The following is a 23,067-nucleotide window of genomic DNA, read 5'->3' on the forward strand; positions in this document are numbered from 1 at the left end:
TCGTCAGCAGACTATTCCTTCTCTGGCATCCTTCCAGCAGTACTTCTGGGGCAGCAGGGCAGGATTCCCCCATCTCTTAGTCATCGCACTAAATATAGCCTTTTCTGATGGTGGTGTCCCCGCACAGTGTGGGAGGGGGCACTTGCTAGTGACTGCACAGTCTGAGGCCACCACATTGTAGTAGGTCAGCTGTATTGTGCTGGGGCTGAGAGACCAGTGACAGGAGCTCCTCGGGGGGATATTCACTGTTGCCCAAATGAAGACTAATGACACTAATATATTGTCATTGTTGCAGTTCCACCAGCTCCTTTTCCAGATGGCATCAGTGCCCCCCGCTTCGTGCCGGTGACGTGTACAAAGGGGGCTTCCCGACAGGCTGGTGGCAGCAGCTCAGCCAGTCACTTCTCTCTCTGAATGAATAGGCTGTGATGGAAAAGGGGGCCTGCTGATGCCATGATACAGCCGGTGGGTCACCAACGTGGGGCGCTGTCCTGTGGCCACACTATTAGAGCTGCCAGTAGGACTTCAGTGGGGCTTCAATACTGACCTATAGATGTAGCAGTCGTTAAGATGACTGCCGCATTGTGCTTATGTGACTTACAGTGCTGCAGTATGGACAAGCAATAAAATGAATTCACCCTTTGGGGCTTTATGATTCTGTTTAACAAGATTGTCAAATGTATTTCAAAATTATCTTTAATAATTGGAACTATAGGGACCTCCACAGAATAATGGCCCGGCCCTGACAGCGGGACTGAAGGAAGCGCGCAGCAGTAGTATCACCGCCAACACCATTGTAACGCTGCCTACCCCTCCATGTGTCACTGCCGACACCCTAGTAGTAACCCTGCCGACGCCCCCTCCCCCGTGTGTCACTACCGACACCCTAGTAGTAACCCTGCCGACGCCCCCTCCTCTGTCACTGCCGACACCCTAGTAGTAGCCCTGCCGACGCCCCCCTCCCCCGTGTGTCACTGCCGACACCCTAGTAGTAGCCCTGCCGACGCCCCCTCCCCCGTGTGTCACTGCCGACACCCTAGTAGTAGCCCTGCCGACGCCCCCTCCCCGTGTGTCACTGCCGACACCCTAGTAGTAGCCCTGCCGACGCCCCCTCCCCCGTGTGTCACTGCCGACACCCTAGTAGTAGCCCTGCAGACGCCCCCTCCCCCGTGTGTCACTGCCGACACCCTAGTAGTAGCCCTGCCGACGCCCCCTCCCCCGTGTGTCACTGCCGACACCCTAGTAGTAGCCCTGCCGACGCCCCCTCCCCGTGTCACTGCCGACACCCTAGTAGTAGCCCTGCCGACGCCCCCTCCCCCGTGTGTCACTGCTGACACCCTAGTAGTAGCCCTGCAGACGCCCCCTCCCCCGTGTGTCACTGCCGACACCCTAGTAGTAGCCCTGCAGACGACCCCTCCCCCGTGTGTAACTGCCAACACCCTAGTAGTAACCCTGCCGACGCCCCCTCCTCTGTGTCACTGCCGACACCGTAGTAATGCTGCCCACCCCTCAGTGTGACATTGCCGACACCCTAGTAGTAACCCTGCCGATGACGCGCCCCCTCCCCCGTGTGTCACTGCCGACACCCTAGTAGTAGCCCTGCCGACGCCCCCTCCCCCGTGTGTCACTGCCGACACCCTAGTAGTAGCCCTGCCGACGCCCCCTCCCCGTGTCACTGCCGACACCCTAGTAGTAGCCCTGCCGACGCCCCCTCCCCCGTGTGTCACTGCTGACACCCTAGTAGTAGCCCTGCAGACGCCCCCTCCCCCGTGTGTCACTGCCGACACCCTAGTAGTAGCCCTGCAGACGACCCCTCCCCCGTGTGTAACTGCCGACACCCTAGTAGTAGTCCTGCCGACGCCCCCTCCTCTGTGTCACTGCCGACACCATAGTAATGCTGCCCACCCCTCAGTGTGACATTGCCGACACCCTAGTAGTAACCCTGCCGACGCCCCCTCCTCTGTGTCACTGCCGACACCGTAGTAATGCTGCCCACCCCTCAGTGTGACATTGCCGACACCCTAGTAGTAACCCTGCCGATGACGCGCCCCCTCCCCCGTGTGTCACTGCCGACACCCTAGTAGTAGCCCTGCCGACGCCCCCTCCCCCGTGTGTCACTGCCGACACCCTAGTAGTAGCCCTGCCGACGCCCCCTCCCCGTGTCACTGCCGACACCCTAGTAGTAGCCCTGCCGACGCCCCCTCCCCCGTGTGTCACTGCTGACACCCTAGTAGTAGCCCTGCAGACGCCCCCTCCCCCGTGTGTCACTGCCGACACCCTAGTAGTAGCCCTGCAGACGCCCCCTCCCCCGTGTGTAACTGCCGACACCCTAGTAGTAGTCCTGCCGACGCCCCCTCCTCTGTGTCACTGCCGACACCATAGTAATGCTGCCCACCCCTCAGTGTGACATTGCCGACACCCTAGTAGTAACCCTGCCGACGCCCCCTCCTCTGTGTCACTGCCGACACCGTAGTAATGCTGCCCACCCCTCAGTGTGACATTGCCGACACCCTAGTAGTAACCCTGCCGATGACGCGCCCCCTCCCCCGTGTGTCACTGCTGACACCCTAGTAGTAGCCCTGCCGACGCCCCCTCCCCCGTGTGTCACTGCCGACACCCTAGTAGTAGCCCTGCAGACGCCCCCTCCCCCGTGTGTCACTGCCGACACCCTAGTAGTAGCCCTGCAGACGCCCCCTCCCCCGTGTGTCACTGCCGACACCCTAGTAGTAGCCCTGCAGACGACCCCTCCCCCGTGTGTAACTGCCGACACCCTAGTAGTAGTCCTGCCGACGCCCCCTCCCCCGTGTGTCACTGCCGACACCCTAGTAGTAGCCCTGCAGACGCCCCCTCCCCCGTGTGTCACTGCCGACACCCTAGTAGTAGCCCTGCCGATGACGCACCCCCTCCCCCGTGTGTCACTGCCGACACCCTAGTAGTAGCCCTGCCGACGCCCCCTCCCCCGTGTCACTGCCGGCACCCTAGTAGTAGCCCTGCAGACGCCCCCTCCCCCGTGTGTCACTGCCGACACCCTAGTAGTAGCCCTGCAGACGCCCCCTCCCCCGTGTGTCACTGCCGACACCCTAGTAGTAGACCTGCAGATGCCCCCTCCCCCGTGTGTCACTGCCGACACCCTAGTAGTAGCCCTGCAGACGACCCCTCCCCCGTGTGTAACTGCCGACACCCTAGTAGTAGTCCTGCCGACGCCCCCTCCCCCGTGTGTCACTGCCGACACCCTAGTAGTAGCCCTGCAGACGCCCCCTCCCCCGTGTGTCACTGCCGACACCCTAGTAGTAGCCCTGCCGATGACGCACCCCCTCCCCCGTGTCACTGCCGACACCCTAGTAGTAACCCTGCCGATGACGCACCCCCTCCCCCGTGTGTCACTGCCGACACCCTAGTAGTAGCCCTGCCGACGCCCCCCTCTCCCGTGTGTCACTGCCGACACCCTAGTAGTAGCCCTGCTGACGCCCCCCTCCCGTGTGTCACTGCCGACACCCTAGTAGTAGCCCTGCCGACGCCCTCCTCCCCTGTGTGTCACTGCCGACACCCTAGTAGTAACCCTGCCGACGCCCCCTCCCCCGTGTCACTGCCGACACCCTAGTAGTAACCCTGCCGACGCCCCCTCCCCCGTGTCACTGCCGACACCCTAGTAGTAGCCCTGCAGACGCCCCCTCCCCCGTGTGTCACTGCCGACACCCTACTAGTAGCCCTGCAGACGCCCCCTCCACCGTGTGTCACTGCCGACACCCTAGTAGTAGCCCTGCTGACGCCCCCCTCCCCCGTGTGTCACTGCCGACACCCTAGTAGTAGCCCTGCAGACGCCCCCTCCCCCGTGTGTCACTGCCGACACCCTAGTAGTAGCCCTGCAGACGCTCCCTCCCCCCCGTGTGTCACTGCCGACACCCTAGTAGTAGCCCTGCAGACGCTCCCTCCCCCGTGTGTCACTGCCGACACCCTAGTAGTAGCCCTGCAGACGCCCCCTCCCCCCGTGTGTCACTGCCGACACCCTAGTAGTAGCCCTGCAGACGCCCCCTCCCCCCGTGTGTCACTGCCGACACCCTAGTAGTAGCCCTGCCGACGCCCCCCTCCCCTGTGTGTCACTGCCGACACCGTAGTAATGCTGCCCACCCCTCAGTGTGACATTGCCAACACCCTAGTAGTAACCCTGCCGATGACGCACCCCCTCCCCCGTGTGTCACTGCCAACATCGTAGTAGTAACCCTGCCGACGCCCCCTCCCCCATATGTCACTGCCGACATCGTAGTAGTAACCCTGCCGACGCCCCCTCCCCCATATGTCACTGCCGACACCATAGTAACTCTGCCACCACCCCCCATGTGTGACACTGCCGACAACGTAGTAACCCTGCCGACGCCCCCTCCCCCATATGTCACTGCCGACACCATAGTAACTCTGCCACCACCCCCCATGTGTGACACTGCCGACAACGTAGTAACCCGGCCGACGCCCCCTCACCCCTTCCGTATGTGACATTGCCAACTCCTCCAATTTTAGGCCTCTTCCTCATCTTGAGTGATGTACGGCCTGCAGGTGAGGTTTTGATATTCCCTAGGACTCCTTTCCACTAGCGTTATGTTGTCACAGATGGTGTACTTATCACTACTGTGTTGCTGCCCGTGTTTCCGATAAGTTCACCGTAAGTGTAGGGTGTAGTTGACATGTTATGTATATATTAGACGTTATGGCGGTGTGTCCTGCCCCTCGGCACAACCGTGTGCGTTGCAGCAGATTGCATCACCCCCAATATAAGGTCAAGCAGCGGGTTTGTGGGGTGTGTTGCATCCCAAACTGTGTTATCCACTTAGAGCATTTCTTCCTGAGGGGTCACAGACGCAGTGCACGCTACTGACAGCCATGGCGCCCTGTGACAACGAGCCACAATGTCTGTTTGTCATTAGGCTAGTGAAGTTAGTTGAAGCTCTCCAACTCCGAGGCGGGCAGAACTCGCGCGAAGAGAACGATTCATTTGAATAAGGTAATTCACACAAACCATATTCTTCTTGGACCAAAAACTGCTACAAGTCTTATTTTATGCGATTCTTCAAGAATCACGCTATATTTTCTATGGGATGCCCTGTGATGCGTTAATGCGGGTTACTATGACGACCACATGACAAAAAGAAACCGGAAGTGCAGAGCAGAGAAAAATGGGCATTTTACACGCTTGTGAAAATCTCAAGAAAGAGCCTGAAAATCTTTGACTCCTTCCTGAGTGCCAGAATCACCACTGTGCTGCGATGCCTGGAGTCTCCACTCCCTCCGCATCGCAGTGGGGATTCTGTACGGTTAATAATCCCGCATAGTCAATGCCATTAAATAAATACTTAGAAATAAAAGACAAAGCTTTTCTCCCAATAAAGAATTTAAAAAATAATTTTTTGTTCTGGATAATGTTTTCATTCAGCTCCAACAGTGTAAAATAAAAATGTTCCGGATCTTCCATGCAGAGTTGATCTTACTGAATTAAAGGTAAGCTGATTCAGCTGATATGGGTAGGGGTCTGCTACTGTGACTTATAGCCAGGCGTCAGTGTGTCAGGGGGGGATAGCTTTAGATATGTGATATGAGCCTTAAGAGATGGGCCCCCCAGTATAGAAATGTTCAAAGGGAGTGATCGAGGAAATGGTGCCTGACGTACGTTTCTGGGAGCTATGTATTCAGCGAACTCGAGAGCAGAGCCTGCTCCGCACACAGCAGCCACGATTGGAGAGAACTCGGATAGTCACTGTTAACCATTTAAAGGTTGCTAGCAGTTCTGGCAGCGGCCTTGAAATGTCCTCAATCTATTGGAATTTAAATGTTCTCAACAACCCTATCTACAGGCCCCCAGGGATGCCATGATTGTTTGCCTATTAAGACTTGCTTGTGGCACATCTTTAATAGGAAACCTGTAGAACACAGTATAATGCAACACTATAGTATTGCATTATACTGTATAAGCAATCAAATGATGAGATCACAGGGAGCTGTGCAGGTGTCATGGCAGCCAGGGGCCTTCTGTAAGGCCTCAGGGCTGTCTTAGCAGACTGCCTATCAAGCTATCCCCGTGGGGTGGCTTGATAGACTGCATGCCCAGTCGCAGTACGATTTAATGCATTACTTCATACTGCTGAAGTGATCAAAGCATCGCTAGTTCTTGTCCCCTCTGGTTGAAAAAAATCAATACAATAAAGTTTTACCAAATATTTAAAAAAAAAGAAAGTAATGAAAGTTCACCCCCCCCCCCTAATTTTGCCATATTTTCTAATAAAAGAATCTGAATAATAAAACAAAAATACTTATTTGTTATCGCTGCGCTCGTAAAAGTCCAATCTTTCAAAGTAATGCATTATTTACCCTGCATGGTGGGAAAACCCCCCCGCCAGAAATGCACTTTTTAGGTCAACCGTGTCTCCCCAAAAAAATGCAATAAAAATGATCAAAAGGTCATTTACAGTGGTGCCTTGACATACGAGTTTATTCCGTTCTGAGACGGAGCTCTTAAGGCAAAAAACTTGTATGTCAAAGCACTTTTCCCCCATTTGAAATGCATTCAAACGTCATTAATGCGTTCCAATGCATTAGTTTCCCTATTGAAATACTAACTACCTGTAGAAAAAAAACCCAGAATACTCGCCTTCCGCAGCGTTCTGCGATTATCTGCGGCGCTGCTGCTGGCTGTCGCTCCTTCCTCCATGCCGACAGAGCATTGCTTTCTGGATGTGGGATTTAAATGCCCCGCTTCCAGCAAGCTAATGCTCTGATTGGCTAACTCAGCAAGGCATCAGCCAATGAAAGCTGGCGCTGAGTTAGCCAATCAAAACATTAGCTTGCTGAAGGCGGGGCATTCAAGCCCTGCATCCAGAAAGCAATGCTCTGTCGGCGTGGAGGAAGGAGCGTCAGCCTGCAGCAGTGTCACAGATCATCGGGAGGACGACACACCGTGGGAGGTGAGTATAGATCCCCCCCCCCCACCCCCACCCTGAGCCTCAGCTTGCAAGTTTTTTTTTTATTTTCAAGCAGGCTCGTACGCCGAATTTTTGCTCGTAAATTAGAGCAAAAATTCGGGAGAGAGCCTGCTCACAAGTCAAAAAACTCGCAAGCTGAGGCACTCGTAACCCGAGGTACCACTGTATTCAAAAATACCAATGCAAACTACAGGATAATCGCAAAAAAGGGCCGTCGCACAACTACCCCGACAGAAAATAGAGAATAATTTTTTTAAAAAATATCTTTGAAAAAGAATAAAAGTATATATGTTTGATATTGTAGTAATAGTACTGACCCATAGAAAAAAAACTAAAATGGGGAAAAAAAGGGCCACATCATTAAAGGGGTTGTCCCGCGCCGAAACGTTTTTTTTTTTTTCAATAGCCCCCCCGTTCGGCGCGAGACAAAGTCGATGCAGGGGTTTAAAAAACAAACAAACCGGATAGTACTTACCCGAATCCCCGCGCTCCGGTGACTTCTTACTTACCTTGCGAAGATGGCCGCCGGGATCTTCACCCACGGTGGACCGCAGGTCTTCTCCCATGGTGCACCGTGGGCTCTGTGCGTTCCATTGCCGATTCCAGCCTCCTGATTGGCTAGAATCGGCACACGTGACGGGGCGGAGCTACGAGGAGCAGCTCTCCGGCACGAGCGGCCCCATTCAGAAGGGAGAAGACCGGACTGCGCAAGCGCGTCTAATCGGGCGATTAGACGCTGAAATTAGACAGCACCATGAAGATGAGGACGCTAGCAACAGAACAGGTAAGTGAATAACTTCTGTATGGCTCATATTTAATGCACGATGTATATTACAAAGTGCATTAATATGGCCATACAGAAGTGTATAACCCCAACTTGCTTTCGCGGGACAACCCCTTTAAGGGTCCAGTTTATTACAATATTACATTATTAATCCTACAAGCTTCGTAGGATTAATAATGTAATATTAATCCTATTAGGGGGGAAAAAAGCAATGTTTAAACTGCGCTTTTCTTTTTTTGGGCACCCCGTCTCCAAGAAAAAATGGAATATGATCAGTTTCATGAACCCCCAAAATGGTACCAATAAAAACTACAGGTTGCCTTGCAAATATTCAGCGCTCTCCCTCTGTGAACCCTTTACACTCTGCAATCAACATTGATGGAGTCATGTGGGGTGGTGGGTAGTGTGGAGTGGTACAGGGAAGGGGCGGGTGGGTAGTGTGGAGTGGGTTAGGGTGAGAGGGGGGGGGGAGTAGTGTGAAATGGGTTGGGGTGGGGGGGTAATGTGGAATGGCATATGTGTGTGTGCAGTGGCCAGGAGGGGGGGGGGGGGTTGTGGGGTGTTGACTATTGTGTGGATGGCGCAGTGGTGAATGCAGCCTATTCTGAATGAGTTTCAAAGAGGGATTACAAAGCTGTGGAGAAATTGCAGCAGATTTATCAATGTGTACAATGACAGATTTGTCTCTGATGGACGTTTCGCATGGCACGGGATATTCTGCTGCAGCGTTGTGGAATACGGCGGGGAACATGTGTGATGCTTCTGGAGCTCCAGCAGCATTGTACACGTCGCCGCTCCCCCGCCGTGTCCTTCTGGCATTGCCGGCCGCTCCCCCGCCGTGTCCTTCTGGCTTTGCCGGCCGCTCCCCCCGCCGTGTCCTTCTGGCTTTGCCGACCGCTCCCCCCGCCGTGTCCTTCTGGCTTTGCCGGCCGCTCCCCCCGCCGTGTCCTTCTGGCTTTGCCGGCCGCTCCCCCCGCCGTGTCCTTCTGGCTTTGCCGGCCGCTCCCCCCGCCGTGTCCTTCTGGCTTTGCCGGCCGCTCCCCCCGCCGTGTCCTTCTGGCTTTGCCGGCCGCTCCCCCCGCCGTGTCCTTCTGGCTTTGCCGGCCGCTCCCCCCGCCGTGTCCTTCTGGCTTTGCCGGCCGCTCCCCCCGCCGTGTCCTTCTGGCTTTGCCGGCCGCTCCCCCCGCCGTGTCCTTCTGGCTTTGCCGGCCGCTCCCCCCGCCGTGTCCTTCTGGCTTTGCCGGCCGCTCCCCCCGCCGTGTCCTTCTGGCTTTGCCGGCCGCTCCCCCCGCCGTGTCCTTCTGGCTTTGCCGGCCGCTCCCCCCGCCGTGTCCTTCTGGCTTTGCCGGCCGCTCCCCCCGCCGTGTCCTTCTGGCTTTGCCGGCCGCTCCCCCCGCCGTGTCCTTCTGGCTTTGCCGGCCGCTCCCCCCGCCGTGTCCTTCTGGCTTTGCCGGCCGCTCCCCCCGCCGTGTCCTTCTGGCTCTGCCGGCCGCTCCCCCCGCCGTGTCCTTCTGGCTCTGCCGGCCGCTCCCCCCGCCGTGTCCTTCTGGCTCTGCCGGCCGCTCCCCCCGCCGTGTCCTTCTGGCTCTGCCGGCCGCTCCCCCCGCCGTGTCCTTCTGGCTCTGCCGGCCGCTCCCCCCGCCGTGTCCTTCTGGCTCTGCCGGCCGCTCCCCCCGCCGTGTCCTTCTGGCTCTGCCGGCCGCTCCCCCCGCCGTGTCCTTCTGGCTCTGCCGGCCGCTCCCCCCGCCGTGTCCTTCTGGCTCTGCCGGCCGCTCCCCCCGCCGTGTCCTTCTGGCTCTGCCGGCCGCTCCCCCCGCCGTGTCCTTCTGGCTCTGCCGGCCGCTCCCCCCGCCGTGTCCTTCTGGCTCTGCCGGCCGCTCCCCCCGCCGTGTCCTTCTGGCTCTGCCGGCCGCTCCCCCCGCCGTGTCCTTCTGGCTCTGCCGGCCGCTCCCCCCGCCGTGTCCTTCTGGCTCTGCCGGCCGCTCCCCCCGCCGTGTCCTTCTGGCTCTGCCGGCCGCTCCCCCCGCCGTGTCCTTCTGGCTCTGCCGGCCGCTCCCCCCGCCGTGTCCTTCTGGCTCTGCCGGCCGCTCCCCCCGCCGTGTCCTTCTGGCTCTGCCGGCCGCTCCCCCCGCCGTGTCCTTCTGGCTCTGCCGGCCGCTCCCCCCGCCGTGTCCTTCTGGCTCTGCCGGCCGCTCCCCCCGCCGTGTCCTTCTGGCTCTGCCGGCCGCTCCCCCCGCCGTGTCCTTCTGGCTCTGCCGGCCGCTCCCCCCGCCGTGTCCTTCTGGCTCTGCCGGCCGCTCCCCCCGCCGTGTCCTTCTGGCTCTGCCGGCCGCTCCCCCCGCCGTGTCCTTCTGGCTCTGCCGGCCGCTCCCCCCGCCGTGTCCTTCTGGCTCTGCCGGCCGCTCCCCCCGCCGTGTCCTTCTGGCTCTGCCGGCCGCTCCCCCCGCCGTGTCCTTCTGGCTCTGCCGGCCGCTCCCCCCGCCGTGTCCTTCTGGCTCTGCCGGCCGCTCCCCCCGCCGTGTCCTTCTGGCTCTGCCGGCCGCTCCCCCCGCCGTGTCCTTCTGGCTCTGCCGGCCGCTCCCCCCGCCGTGTCCTTCTGGCTCTGCCGGCCGCTCCCCCCGCCGTGTCCTTCTGGCTCTGCCGGCCGCTCCCCCCGCCGTGTCCTTCTGGCTCTGCCGGCCGCTCCCCCCGCCGTGTCCTTCTGGCTCTGCCGGCCGCTCCCCCCGCCGTGTCCTTCTGGCTCTGCCGGCCGCTCCCCCCGCCGTGTCCTTCTGGCTCTGCCGGCCGCTCCCCCCGCCGTGTCCTTCTGGCATCGCCGGCCGCTCCCCCCGCCGTGTCCTTCTGGCATCGCCGGCCGCTCCCCCCGCCGTGTCCTTCTGGCATCGCCGGCCGCTTCCCCGCCGACTGTTCATGTAGTGTTGTATGTCACCAGACAGATGGTCCGGAGTGCTGACCCCCACTGACTCAATACTGTCACCTCCTCACTCACATAAGGTTACAGTTATGACTCTCCTCCTAAACTGCTGTTACATTGGATAACTTGGTTCTCTACTTTTCTGTGTGCTGGCACACTGCGGCGTATTTGGTCTTTGGGTGACTGGTATGAGAACCCACAGGCATAGGCGTTTCTTGGATGATGCCTGTTTTAGGCCACCTTCACACGGGTGAATTCCAATTGTGAAATCCACGGCAAAACAGATGCACTGCAAAGCATGCAAATTAGCTTTTTTTCACTCACATTCGTGAGTACAAATTGCAACTTGCAGCCAATTACCATTACATATGAGCCGTGGATCCCCGCGGGAAATAGAGAAGGCTGAAAAGGGAAAACTGTACGGCGCATGATCAACAGCGAGCTGCTGTGGCCATACACAATACAGAAAATTCAGGCATGTGGAGTCACCGACCGGCTTCACAGCCGGAATCTGCTGCGGGCCTCCCCATTCATGTTTTACGGTGGGTTGGGGGTGTTTATTTGTAAAGTTTTTTTTCTTTAACATGCTTAAGTTGTGATCTCTCCACCCCTCCAACCAACTCCCAACTCTCCAAGCGCTGCTCTTCTTACTTTTAGGGGACTTTTCACATTGGACAGAATTGTTTAGCGACACACCGGTAGTTGCTGCTGTAAAAATTCGCACTAAAATCTGTATATCTAGATGGAGATTTTGATGCAGAATTGCTGACCGAATTAACCCTTTCTGTTCTGCATCTTAATCTCCACGTTAGATGAGCAGAGTTTGGTGCAGAACTTTCTACACAACGGCAAGTTCCTCTGTGTGTTGCAGAACTAATCTGCCTATGTGAAAGGTCCCTAAAGCTTGTGAGTGGTGGTAATGAGATTTGTGAGCCATTAGTGTTCATGGGATTGGATCAATGGGACGGCTGCTACCTTGATGTGTTTGTATGATAGCAAAAAAAAGTATATGAAGAACTCGTCCAAGCCGTAATGATTATTGATTGGAGAGCTTCTCCTTCCTGCTTCTGTTTTTAGCAGCGAACCCAACAATCTGTTTAGTGTCCCAGAAAAATCACTCATATCAGCAAATTATTTTGTTACTTCCCTTGTCTAAAAATATAAATTAAACATCTGAGCAGGACTGAGTGGGGATAATGTCAGATTTAGGTCCATCGTTTAGTTCATGGTGCGTGTCGTTGATAAACTGTAGGTGACGGGGCGTCCGGGGAGCATTGTCATTGTCCTCCACTCCTCCATTCCTGCAGACTCCCCCTGTGAAGTCGGTACGCACAGCAGCTTGGCTCTTTTTAGAACGCTGTGAAAGCGCTGACTTCACAGAGGGGCACCGCAGCTCAGCAGACAGAAATTGTCCTTGGGGAACTCACAAAACCAATTGGGGCATTTAAATGCCAGTTGCAGAACTAAAAAATATAGATTGTGACTGAAAAATTAAAAATAAAAAGCACAAAATTATTTAAATCAGTGATAAGCATATTTTTATATAATTGGTCATTTTCTGATGATGCATTCCCTTTAAAAGAATTGGCATAAAACTATATTTCCATCTCCTCAGTTCCCTCTCCCCCATAACCTGATGCCTGCAGTTTGGACAGCCTATTGAGCTGACAGATTCCCTTTAAATGCTGCTGTTAGAATTGACGGCTGCATGTAAATAACTCTCATGGCTGCCATTAGCTATTGCTGATTTGTGGCTGGGTGTCTAACAGCTGACACTTGCCGTGTGTGGAGTGTGCTCTACTCCCTGGTTATACATATATGCCTCTTGCACTGGAGGGGTTAAAGAAGCACTTGTGTTATTTTATTTTAGGGTAATCCATACTGCAGACGGCCGGGTCTGATCCCGCTGCAAGAATTCTCACAGCGGGATGCGGACCCGTGCCCCTGCAGAGACCTGCGGCTCACCCGCTCCCGGCGTCCTCCATCTCTGCTATGCGCCAGCTGCCGGCCAGCCGTTGCATGCGCAGAGCAGAGCCGGCCGGTCACCACTGACGTTTCTGTGCGGGCCTCACCGTATGCACCCTGTAATCCAAAACCATACATATTATATATTAAAACGACTGAAACAAAATGAGGAACCATTCCAATGCTTTATTTCAGTGTAAATATACTAATTTAAAAATACATATGTAAAAATGCTTAAAAAAATCATTTTATTTTTAGCTTTTTAACCCCAGTAAAACTAAAAAACAAAAAAGTCTGCGAAAAAATTAAAAATATAGCCCTTTATATCACAGAAAAAAAAGAACGCAGCAAAAATAATTTTGGTAGCTAAAGGAAAAAATATAGGGCAATTAAACCACCACATGGGTATTGGTGTAATATGTCTCTATCGGAAGTATGGTTGGAGACATGGGTTGCCTGGACTGAGTTATAGAGGACATGCAGGTCACTCCCACAACTGCGGATTGGCTGATGCCCCACCCACAGCTCTCCAGAGATGCATGTACTGGCTCTCTCTGCTGATAGCTCACACATTTCCTCACCCTCCTGGTCCTACTACTAATGCCAAATAACACTGCGGAATATGTTGGCGCTATACAAATAAAGATTATTATCTCCGCTCCTGGCCCTGCTGTCAGTCGCCCTGCTGGGCTCCTATCTCACCTCCTGGCGTTGTACTGACCCCGCTGTTACTCTCCGGACGGCCTCCCATATCCGCTGGGGGCTACCAGCTGGAGGGGCCGGGGTTGAAAGCGGGACAGCTCACCACAAAACAGCAGCAGCCGCCGATTGTCAGCCGGCAAGTAACTGGCTGACCAGGAGGAAGAGCGCAGTCTGTGGCTGGCCGGAGGGAGCGGCATGCAGGAGCTGAGGGTCCGGGCCTGAAGACGGCAGAGCCGCACAGTGGGGATGGGACACAACAGAGACCAGGAGCCAATTGGCAGGCAGGGGCATGACCGGGGCGTTACCTCCAGCTCTGTCCGGTTAACCCATAGCTTCCAGTGTCGACATATGTCACCAGTACACACCACATTGGTAAAATCCCTAAAAAGTCTCTGGTCCCTAAAGCTACAAAACCGCTTGGTCCTTAAGGGGTTAAAAAGAATTGGTAGATTTTATTGATATTTTTTTTATATTTTTTTTAATTAATGCAGTTCTGCAACTATTTGCCAAGTAGAAGTGGGGGAAAACGAAGGCCTGACTGGCATCAGACAGCGCACGGACACCTGTCTGCTGTCCGACGTGCGGGACCGTGAATATTGCATATCCTACATATATTTATCTGCCCTTTATACTTTGATGCACGTTGTGGCCATTTAAAGGAAATGCGTCACCATATATTTTTGTAGTGACGCATTAAAGGGGTTATCTAGTAAACTATTGATAGCCTATTCTAAGAATAGGCCTTCCAAAGTAGGCCAGCAGGGGCTGCATGGGACCCCTGCTGATCAGCAGTTTTCTGGACCTCTCTGCTCATACACTGAGCTGATTTCTGTAGGAAGCAGAAAGTTCCATTCTCATTGCAGTGGCCAAGCTTGGTAATACATAAAAAGTGCCTATTTAGTTAAATAGGGATTTTGCCTGCGATACCAGGGCTGGCCACTGCAGTGAGAAGAGAGCTGTCTGGTTCCTGCAGAAAACAGCTCAGTGCATGAGCGCACTGAGGCAGAGAACAGCAGATTAGGGGTTGGGGCTAGCCTTACCCCTTTCTGAACTAATATCAATAACCTTTCCTAAGGAAAGTGCTCAATACTTTACAATTGGACAACTTCTTTAAATGCACGTGTTTTGAGAGATAAACACTTGTACGAGGGGCTTCTGATGCGTCTTTGGCTTTACCCAGAAAGAAATGAGATAGAAAGATGAAACTTTACATTTATTCCACATACTCTCCACTGATGTCAACACACTTCTTACATCGGTATTCCAAGTTCTGTAAGCCTTGCAAAAAGAAGGGTTTTGGTTGTGCCTCAAACCAGTCATCTGTAGCAGCCATGGCATCAGAAATGGTGTGAAATGTGGTCCCTTGAGGTGTTTATTCAGGTTTGGAAACAGATGATAGTCAGAGGGAGCTAGATCTGGTGAATAAGGTGGGTGGTCAAGCAGCTGGAAGCCTAGCCTAGCTCAGTTTTGCTGTGGTCGCTTGTGCAATGTGAGCGGAGGCGTTGTCTTGCAGTAACAAGATTCCTTTGGACAGCTTGCCGTGCCTTTTGGCCTTCAGAGCTGCCTTCAGTTGGTCCAAAAGTTCAATGTAATACCTTGCATTGATGGTGGAACCATTTTGAAGGTAGTCCACTAGCAGCACGCCCTCCTTATCCCAGAACACAGACGCCATCACCTTAGTGGCTGATTTTTGCACCCTGAACTTCTTTGGGCGAGGAGAACCACTGTGCCTCCACTCTTTTGACTTCTCCTTGGTTTCAGGGTCATACAAATAAATCCAGGTCTCATCCATAGTGACCAGTTGATCCAGGAAGTTTGCTGACAAATGGACTGGGAAGTTTTCACTCGCATGCTTTTCTGATCTGTTGTCAAACATTTGGAGACCCACTTTACAGATAGCTTCTTCATGTTCAAATGTTCATGGATGATGACACAAACACATTCATTAGTAATCCCCATGATGTCTGCTATTCCTTTAGCTGACATTCGCCGATTCTCCAGTATGAGGTTGTGCACAGCATTGACGATCTCCGGAACAACATCCGCTCTCGATCGTCCAGGACGTTCCTCATCATTGGTGCTGATGTGGCCCGTTTTAAATTTGGCAACCCAGTTATTAACTGTAGAATATGAAGGGCATTGATCCCCCCAATGTCTGTGACATATCACCATGAATATGCTTCGTGGACTTTCCTTGCAGAAACAAGAATTTTATCACTCCTCTGCTCTCATTTGCTGTGAATATCGCCTTAGACTCCGCCATTTTGTTTTCCCTCGTGCCTAGATCACTGTTGCCATAAGCTACAAACACAAAATTTTGAAAACATATATTAGACACATAAGGCTTTCATGTGATGTAACATTCGTTACCATAGAAACAAAAAAGAACACAAATCCAAAGACTTATCAGTAGCCCCTGGTATATTAGATGATAAGTTTAGGAGTGGTGAGCAAGAGAGGGAAGTGAAAGTAAACAGTCCAGCAAACTGACAGATCTGAAGATGAACTCCGCCTACAGCCGCCATATAAGGTGATGTGCAATGAAAGCATATTACAGAAATGCTTTTCAGACCAAAATACATACATTCAAGTCCCCAAAATTGTTCAGAACCTTTAACCTTTGAGTGATATCAGCCTCTTTTGCGCCTTATTGCCTGGTATCGCCTTCTGAGAACCAGAACACTTTTAGTTTTTATGAGGGTTTGTTTTTTGCAGGATGAGTTTGATGGAACCTGAGATAGATATAAAATATTGTTTACATTTTATTATTTTTGGGAAGGGGAGGAAGGCTTGAAAACAATCCCCAAAAATTCAACTGATTTATCTTTTTGCACGGTTTATAGCATAAATGACACGCTGCCTTTATGTTGAAGGTCTGTGTGATTACAGAGATGTGAGATGTTGGCCTTATTTGTCTTGCTAATTTTCTGATTAAAGCACTTTTAAAAAATGACTTGTACTTTCATTGTGGCGTTACAAGATCCAGCGATTTTATTCTTCTGTGAGGGCTTGATTGTGATTGGACAAGCTGTAGTTTGCATTGGTACTATTTTGGGATACGTGGGATTTTTTGATCACTTTTTATTTTTTTAAGGAAGCAGAAAAGCAGCAGTTCTAGTGTTACAGCGCTCGCCGTCTGGTCTAAATAATATAAATAATAACTTCTTTGGGTTAATACGATTGCGGCAATAACAAGATTTTCTTCTTGTTTTAATTTTTTTTTTTTTTTGTGCATGTGTTTTTTTTTTAACATTTTGTACTGCTTTTGCACAATAAAGACCCTTTAAAATTGTATTCGCATCCTTGCATTCTATCTTTATTTTTCATTAAATAAGTTGTGAGTTTTTTCTGTGAGACAAGTTGTAATTTTCATTGGTACCATTTTGGTATACATGCAAGTTTTTTGTTTATCGCTTTTTATTGTGTCTTTTGGGGGGCGAATGGATGAAAACATAATTCTGACATTGTATTTTTAATCTTCATTTATTCTTTAACACGGTCTATCATGTTTCATAACTTTCATAAAATATTTATAGCAGGGGTCATTACGAACATAGTGATACCAAATATATACACACTTATTTTTTCTTTTTCCATAACAAAATGGCATTTTTAGAAAAGCTTTTTTGTTGTTGTTTGTCCCTCAGAGGGACTTGAGGATGGGATCATTCTATCACTGGTATACTACTACGGTATACACTACTGGTATTAGTGTATCTTGACGCCACTGGAAGCTAGGGGTTTGACAGGAGGAACGCCCCTGACACACCCCTAGCTCCCAATTGGGTCAAGCATTGAAGGTCCTAGCAGCCTTCCTGTCCCCGGATTTTAGATTGCAGTGTCCCCGCTCCCCTGCAGCCTCCATCCCCCTCCCTCCCCATCGCTGTCCCCACAGTAATATAGCTGTGTCTCCGCTCCCCTGCAGCATCCGTCCCCCTCCCTCCGCAGCAGCGGTGTCCCCGCAGTTAGTTTGTGTACCCGCTCCCCTGCAGCCTCCCCATCCCCCTCCCTCCATCACTTACGTAATAGCAGCGCTGTGCTGCCGCTCGATCGCTTTTTCATTGTCTGCCGCCGCTGAGTGCAGTGAGAACCCCAGGGAAGGCTGTGTGCCGCCGATCCCTGATGGTCCTCCGTCGCACCTGAGTGCAGGGAGGCCGCTGGTGAGGCCGCTCTTCCTTCGCCGCTGGCCACTGCAGGGAGGCCGCCGGGGAATCCGTTCTTCCGCCCCAGCTGTCCACTGCAAGGAGGCTGCCGACAGAGAATAAGAAGCCGGTGTGCCAAGGGGTAAGCCGTTGGAGCACAGGTTACGCCTCTGTCACTTTGTAGTGAGTTGCAGGACCTGAGAGGGGGCGTGGCTGGCCTGTCAAAAACCCTCTATCTTGTCACCATACAATGTTCCGGTGGTGTCAAGATACCTGCACTACGTATGTGGTGTAGTATAGTCTTCATCAGGCCTCCGTCTGCCATAGGAATCCATCAGCAACGTGTGATTGTATTATGAAGGGCCAATGGGTGGCGGGGAGCTCCGTCGTCCTGTCAACAGATTGTATGCTGCAATTGCTAATTCTCTGTGGTTCGTTGTTTCCACAATTAGATCAAATAGAAAAAAAAAGAAAACTGGAGTACAGGACTTATAAAAATATATATTAAATGTAGAATAGTCATACGAAGAAAAAAAACACGTAAGTATAAAAACACATTAAATCAAAAAAATCCCTGCATAATACGGATTCAAATAGATGCATACCACTATAAGGCTGTGTTCACACAGGCGGATTTGCCTGCGGCCGCTAATCCCGGGATTAGCCAGCCATGTGGACAAGATTTGTCAAAAGCTGGCAGAAGCTGGCGCTGCGGCGCGGATACCCCGGCCACAGCAAGTCAATTGACACTCCCCCCCCCCCACGTTGCGGCCGCGCTCTTCTCTATGGGAGCGCTGGCTGCAATGGAAAAGCGTGCGGCCAAGCCGCTCCAAAACCCATGGCTAAGTGCTTCTGGTTTTGAAGCAGCGCTTTCCCGGCGGAAATCGGGTTTTTTCACTGCGGCCAAACCGCGAGATATCCGTCGGGATTCCGCCGTGTGAGAACCCAACCTAAATGTCCAGGGCAATAGCCATCAATACATCTCCAGTATAGCCTCCATCCAGGAGGAAAGAGTAAAGTGCATATCACAAATAATGCTAAGCATGTTAAATACCTATTAATGGTATAAGGCTCCCCAGAGGTCCACCATAGTGTGGGGACTAGACCCCATACCATTAGAGTAGCAGACTGGCTGCCAGTAGATGGCCAGGCTGCAGGTCTTCCCAACACAGCAACGCAGTCAAAGGCCCCTAAATAACTGCCCTAAAAATATGTATGAATGATCACAAAGGGGTTAACTAAACTCCCCAGGATGGAATAGTGTTGTCTACTATTGCGTACTTTTTTCCACTTGCCGTGTAGTGACATATACTGACCGGAAGCCAAAAGGACACTTGCTGGGGCTCCGGAACCCTATGATCACCTTTATCACGGTGGTCATCCTGTGAATGGGGGCCTATTGATTTGATGTGCGGAGTGATAAACGCTGCTGCAGGCCGGCTGGCAGGGTATCAGGAGATCCCTTTTGCAGGGTTTAGTATTCTGGACAGGTTCATCTGCAGTGCTGCTTGAGGCCTCTCCCTCCACATTAATCACCCCACATCCTCCCTCCCTCCCGCTCTCCACCCACACCCATTGTCTGTACTGACTCACTTTCCAGGGAGGGGAGTGTGAAGGATTGCTGGGGACTTAAGGGTGCAAAGAAGACCTTAAAACCACCAGGAAATGCACCTACACTACACGGAGGAAAGCCAAATGTAGCGTGTTCCTAATGCATGACAATGTTGCTGTACTTCAAACAGTATGCTCCCCTCCCCCCTCTCCATGTCACTTAACTAATGACTCAGTAGTGCAAATATTAATTAATGATCTGCCGCAGCCTTCCATTCAGTCCCTGGGAATTTTGCACAAAGATATATTATTTGCCATTTAGCAGAAATCTGGAAGGCAGCACTCATCTGGCACACCAATAATCAGGCAGCGGCCCCTAATTACTGCTCCCCGCACTCTCCTAGTAGAACTCAAGACATACATCTTATGTTCTTTCTGGACGTGGAGCCGATCTGAAGTCAAGTTCTGACTACTTTGGGACTTTGCAGCTCACAATATGTTATAGCGAATACTCTGATTCTATTAGTGGTTCTTTGTATCCGTTTAGTTGTATACATGTTCTCTGTAACCTAATCCACAGGCGCTGCCAGTATGTGACACATTGGAGCTAATTTCAGATTAGGTTCTATCAGATTTGCTAGTGATTAGAGCCCCGTGACGACTTCTTGGCTGCAGTCTTGTGAGCTGCTGATGTGACTTCTTGGCTGCAGTCTCGTGAGCTGCTGATGTGACGCCACGGTCTGTCTATCAGCTCAAGTCTAAGAGTGAATAATCTTATTGCATTAATTCTGGTTATTTGTCTGGACAGCCAATCTCATTCCACTGACTGAAGGCAACAGGAACAATACTATTCACATACTGGATATTAAATGTGCATATATTATTTATAAGGTAGGCGTCAACCAAGCAAATCTCTGTGCGGGCTGGGCAGAGAACCATAAAAGGACATCTGAGCTCATGCAAAGAATTGAAGAATAGAATAAGAAAAGGGAAATAAAACAGCCGATAAATTCTACAATATAGGACAGTGTTCCCCAACTCCAGTCCTCAGGGACCGCCAACAGGTCATGTTTTCAGGATTTCCTCAGTATTACACAGGTGATATAATTATTGTCGGTGCCTCAGATATTGCCACAGGTGTTCTTACTATGGGGTATCCTTGGATAGCGCCGATCGCAATGCCGGGGTGGGGTGGGTGGTGGTTCCGTACAGCCCGGGATGACAGCTCCATGCTGTCAGCTACCTGCGGACACCAACAGCATGGAGCTGTCACGTCCAGAGCCCGAGGGGCTTTATTCTCTGTAGGACGCATGTTTTTACGTCCTCAAAGAATAAAGCCCACTTCGGGAGGACGTAAAAACACTATGGGCTGGTCGTTAAGGGGTTAAAGACTAAGTGACTGCTGTTTCCACGGACCAATAATTGCCTGGTTCTCAGGTTTACTAAGGCCGTCTGCACAGAGGGTCGAACTTCCCGCAGCGAAGTTCGACCCGGTGCCCGGCCGGTGACCCCAGCGTACACCTCTGCCGATCTTCTCCTCTGCTCCGAATGTGCCAGCTGGCACACATGGGCAGTACGAAGGACGCCCCGCCATTGCTGTGGCGATGACGCAGCTGCCGCAACCATTCTGCAGTGATTGCAGTACGGCTGCTGGACAGGCGGCTTCCATTGACTTCAATGGAAGCCGGCCATATGTAGCCTGCAGAAAAAATTGCAGCATGCTGCGATTTCTCCCCCATGAGCGTAAAATCGCAATCTATTTCCGCTCGTGGGGGGGGGGGGGGGGGGGGGATCGCGCTTTGCCATAGCATGTTATGGGCAGGATTTGCAGCGGAATCCCACTTTGGATTTTGCAATACAAGTGAGCAACGAGTGACTCTGACTTATTACTCAGTGCCCTGTTGTAAACAGTGCAACTACTGCCTGATTTCCAGCTATTCTTCGGGCGTTAATCACCCCCTATAAAGGTGCCTTGAATGATGGTTAATTTGAAGTGACTGTAATCTCAGGACTGCTAGGCTGTTGCGCGTGCAACACGTGATACCAGGCGCCCATTGATTTCTATTGGGCCACTCACACTTGCCTTTTGTGCACCTATAACTCTCGTGGAAAAAATTGCCGCGTGCACTGTCTTGGTGCGTATTACACGCGCATACAGGCCAAGATAGTGTATGAGCAGTACGCATGTCATGGCAAACATGCTCGTGTGCTGCCTGATTGCAGTTGCTGGGAGTCTAGCCAAAGCATAAATGGAACATTTGTTTGTCTACTATTTGCATCTACATCTAGTATTCAGGTGCAAAATACTGACCAAATCTGTGCGCATGAGGCGGAACAGCTGATATTTCTACTTACTGATTTAGTTTACTGCATTTACCTTTTATCATGTGATTTTAATGTTTTTTTTTATGTTTGCACCCCCAGCACCACCTGTCCTGTATTTGGGGTCTGGAAGAACAGGATAAGTGAACTGTAACATGTGCATCCGCTTTATGTTGCTGATCCTCGAGCTCTCAGTGGAGATGTGCGAAAGAAGAGTGGTGTAGAGTCCAAGGAATCTTTGAAGGAAGCATCACAGGAAGAGTAGAAGGTGGTCATTAAAACAAGCCTAAAAGAAAACCTACTGAGGACTCCTGAAATCGGGAAGAACTTCCACAAAATGGCAAATAATTCCACGGATCATCATCCTTCTAATTCAATCAATGACGGCAGCTATGAGGGGGACTTTGGATGCAGCGTGCAGGAGCTGCGGGATCTTATGGAGTTGCGGAGTGGTGAGGCAGTGACTCGGATAAGGGAGAACTTTGGCGGAGTCACCAGCATCTGCAGAAGATTAAAGACCTCACCAGTGGAAGGTACTTGAGATGGCAAAATGTAAATGAATGTTTTAGTCTTGTTTGTGGAAGAGAACACAGAACAGCAGCACAATATTGTGCCAAAGGGAATCCGTCTGCAGTTTTGGCTAGATGGGCCATAGAAGCGGGTTTAAACATCATGTCATCATCAGCACTCGGAAAATGAATGTTTAATCTGCTGCTGTCACAAGTGTCCTGAAGCTGTCCTCCTCTCTGAAGCAGCGGTCCCCTAGTTGGACGAACAGGCGTCAATGAGGAAAGGACGACTGTCTTTGGGGCACTTGTGGCTTCGGTGTATAAAAGTTTAGTTTCTGACTGTTGGTGATGGTAAAATCAAGGCCAAAGGTATGTTCCCTGCCCCTCGCACTGTCTGCTGACACTCTCTAGAGTTACTTCTAGATTTGCTCCTATTAGAGCTCACATACAACTGTTTCCAGAAGCCTTGGGAGTATTATCACCACATGACATTTTAAAGATTGGTTGGTTTGAACCCTGTGATTGCGGTAGTGTTCCCAGCCTATTACAGCGGCCTTGCTTGGGAAATCAGCACGTTGTTTCTTTGGCTGGGTTGATAATCCACGGCATCCCCATCTTATCTGCCCACCACCAGCGGAAGCTAGAACAATACGGGTATCCCAGTGCGTAAGGGGTCACCACTGCCCTCCAGCACAGGGCATTCTCCTACAGAAGTCAATATGTAAGGAAAATAAAAACTGTTTTCAAAATTGTTTTAATTGGTAAAGGAAAATATTTGTGATAAATTCCCTTGTAATTAATTCCATGAAGCATAAAAATGATTAGTGGGTTAGAAGCTCTTACTAGACGCGACATAAAGTAATGTGGGTGCAGGTAGAGAATCCAGCAAGAGGTCTCACTGCCGCTAACTGAAGTTCTTCTAGACAAGATAAACTTAATGTTTTGTAGACTTGTGTTCTACAGGGTTTGTTGGACTATAGGTAATAGCTCATGAAAAGTGTAGAACTTGTACTCAAGTGCTGCAGATATTTTCCCACCCCTCCTCCCCCCCAAAATGTGAGTTTTTCTAGTAACACCCTTAAGACATTACAAGGTTGCATATCGCGTCCCCCACGGCGTGGGCACAATAACTTGTGACTTTGTCTCTCTCTTAAATTATAGAGCAAATCTGTTCTTAGCAGGTAAGACTTTTTAGCTGTATGGGTGGCCC

At 51.7% G+C, this 23,067-nt stretch overlaps 1 protein-coding gene across 6 annotated transcripts in view; it reads left to right on the forward strand.

Moving 5' to 3' along the window:
• LOC136625803 (plasma membrane calcium-transporting ATPase 4-like) overlaps positions 1-23,067 on the forward strand; it is a 183,085-nt gene that overhangs the window by 19,460 nt on the left and 140,558 nt on the right. For all 6 annotated transcript variants that reach the window (XR_010792581.1, XM_066600307.1, XM_066600303.1 and 3 more), the window contains exon 2: positions 21,451-21,881. Coding sequence is in view for 5 of the 6 variants with exons in the window: in XM_066600307.1 (XP_066456404.1) it covers positions 21,686-21,881 (196 nt within the window). In the remaining variant the exon portion in view is untranslated. The remainder of the gene's footprint in view (positions 1-21,450; positions 21,882-23,067) is intronic.

Source organism: Eleutherodactylus coqui, chromosome 4 (genome assembly GCF_035609145.1).
Source record: "Eleutherodactylus coqui strain aEleCoq1 chromosome 4, aEleCoq1.hap1, whole genome shotgun sequence".
Lineage (NCBI taxonomy): Eukaryota > Metazoa > Chordata > Amphibia > Anura > Eleutherodactylidae > Eleutherodactylus > Eleutherodactylus coqui.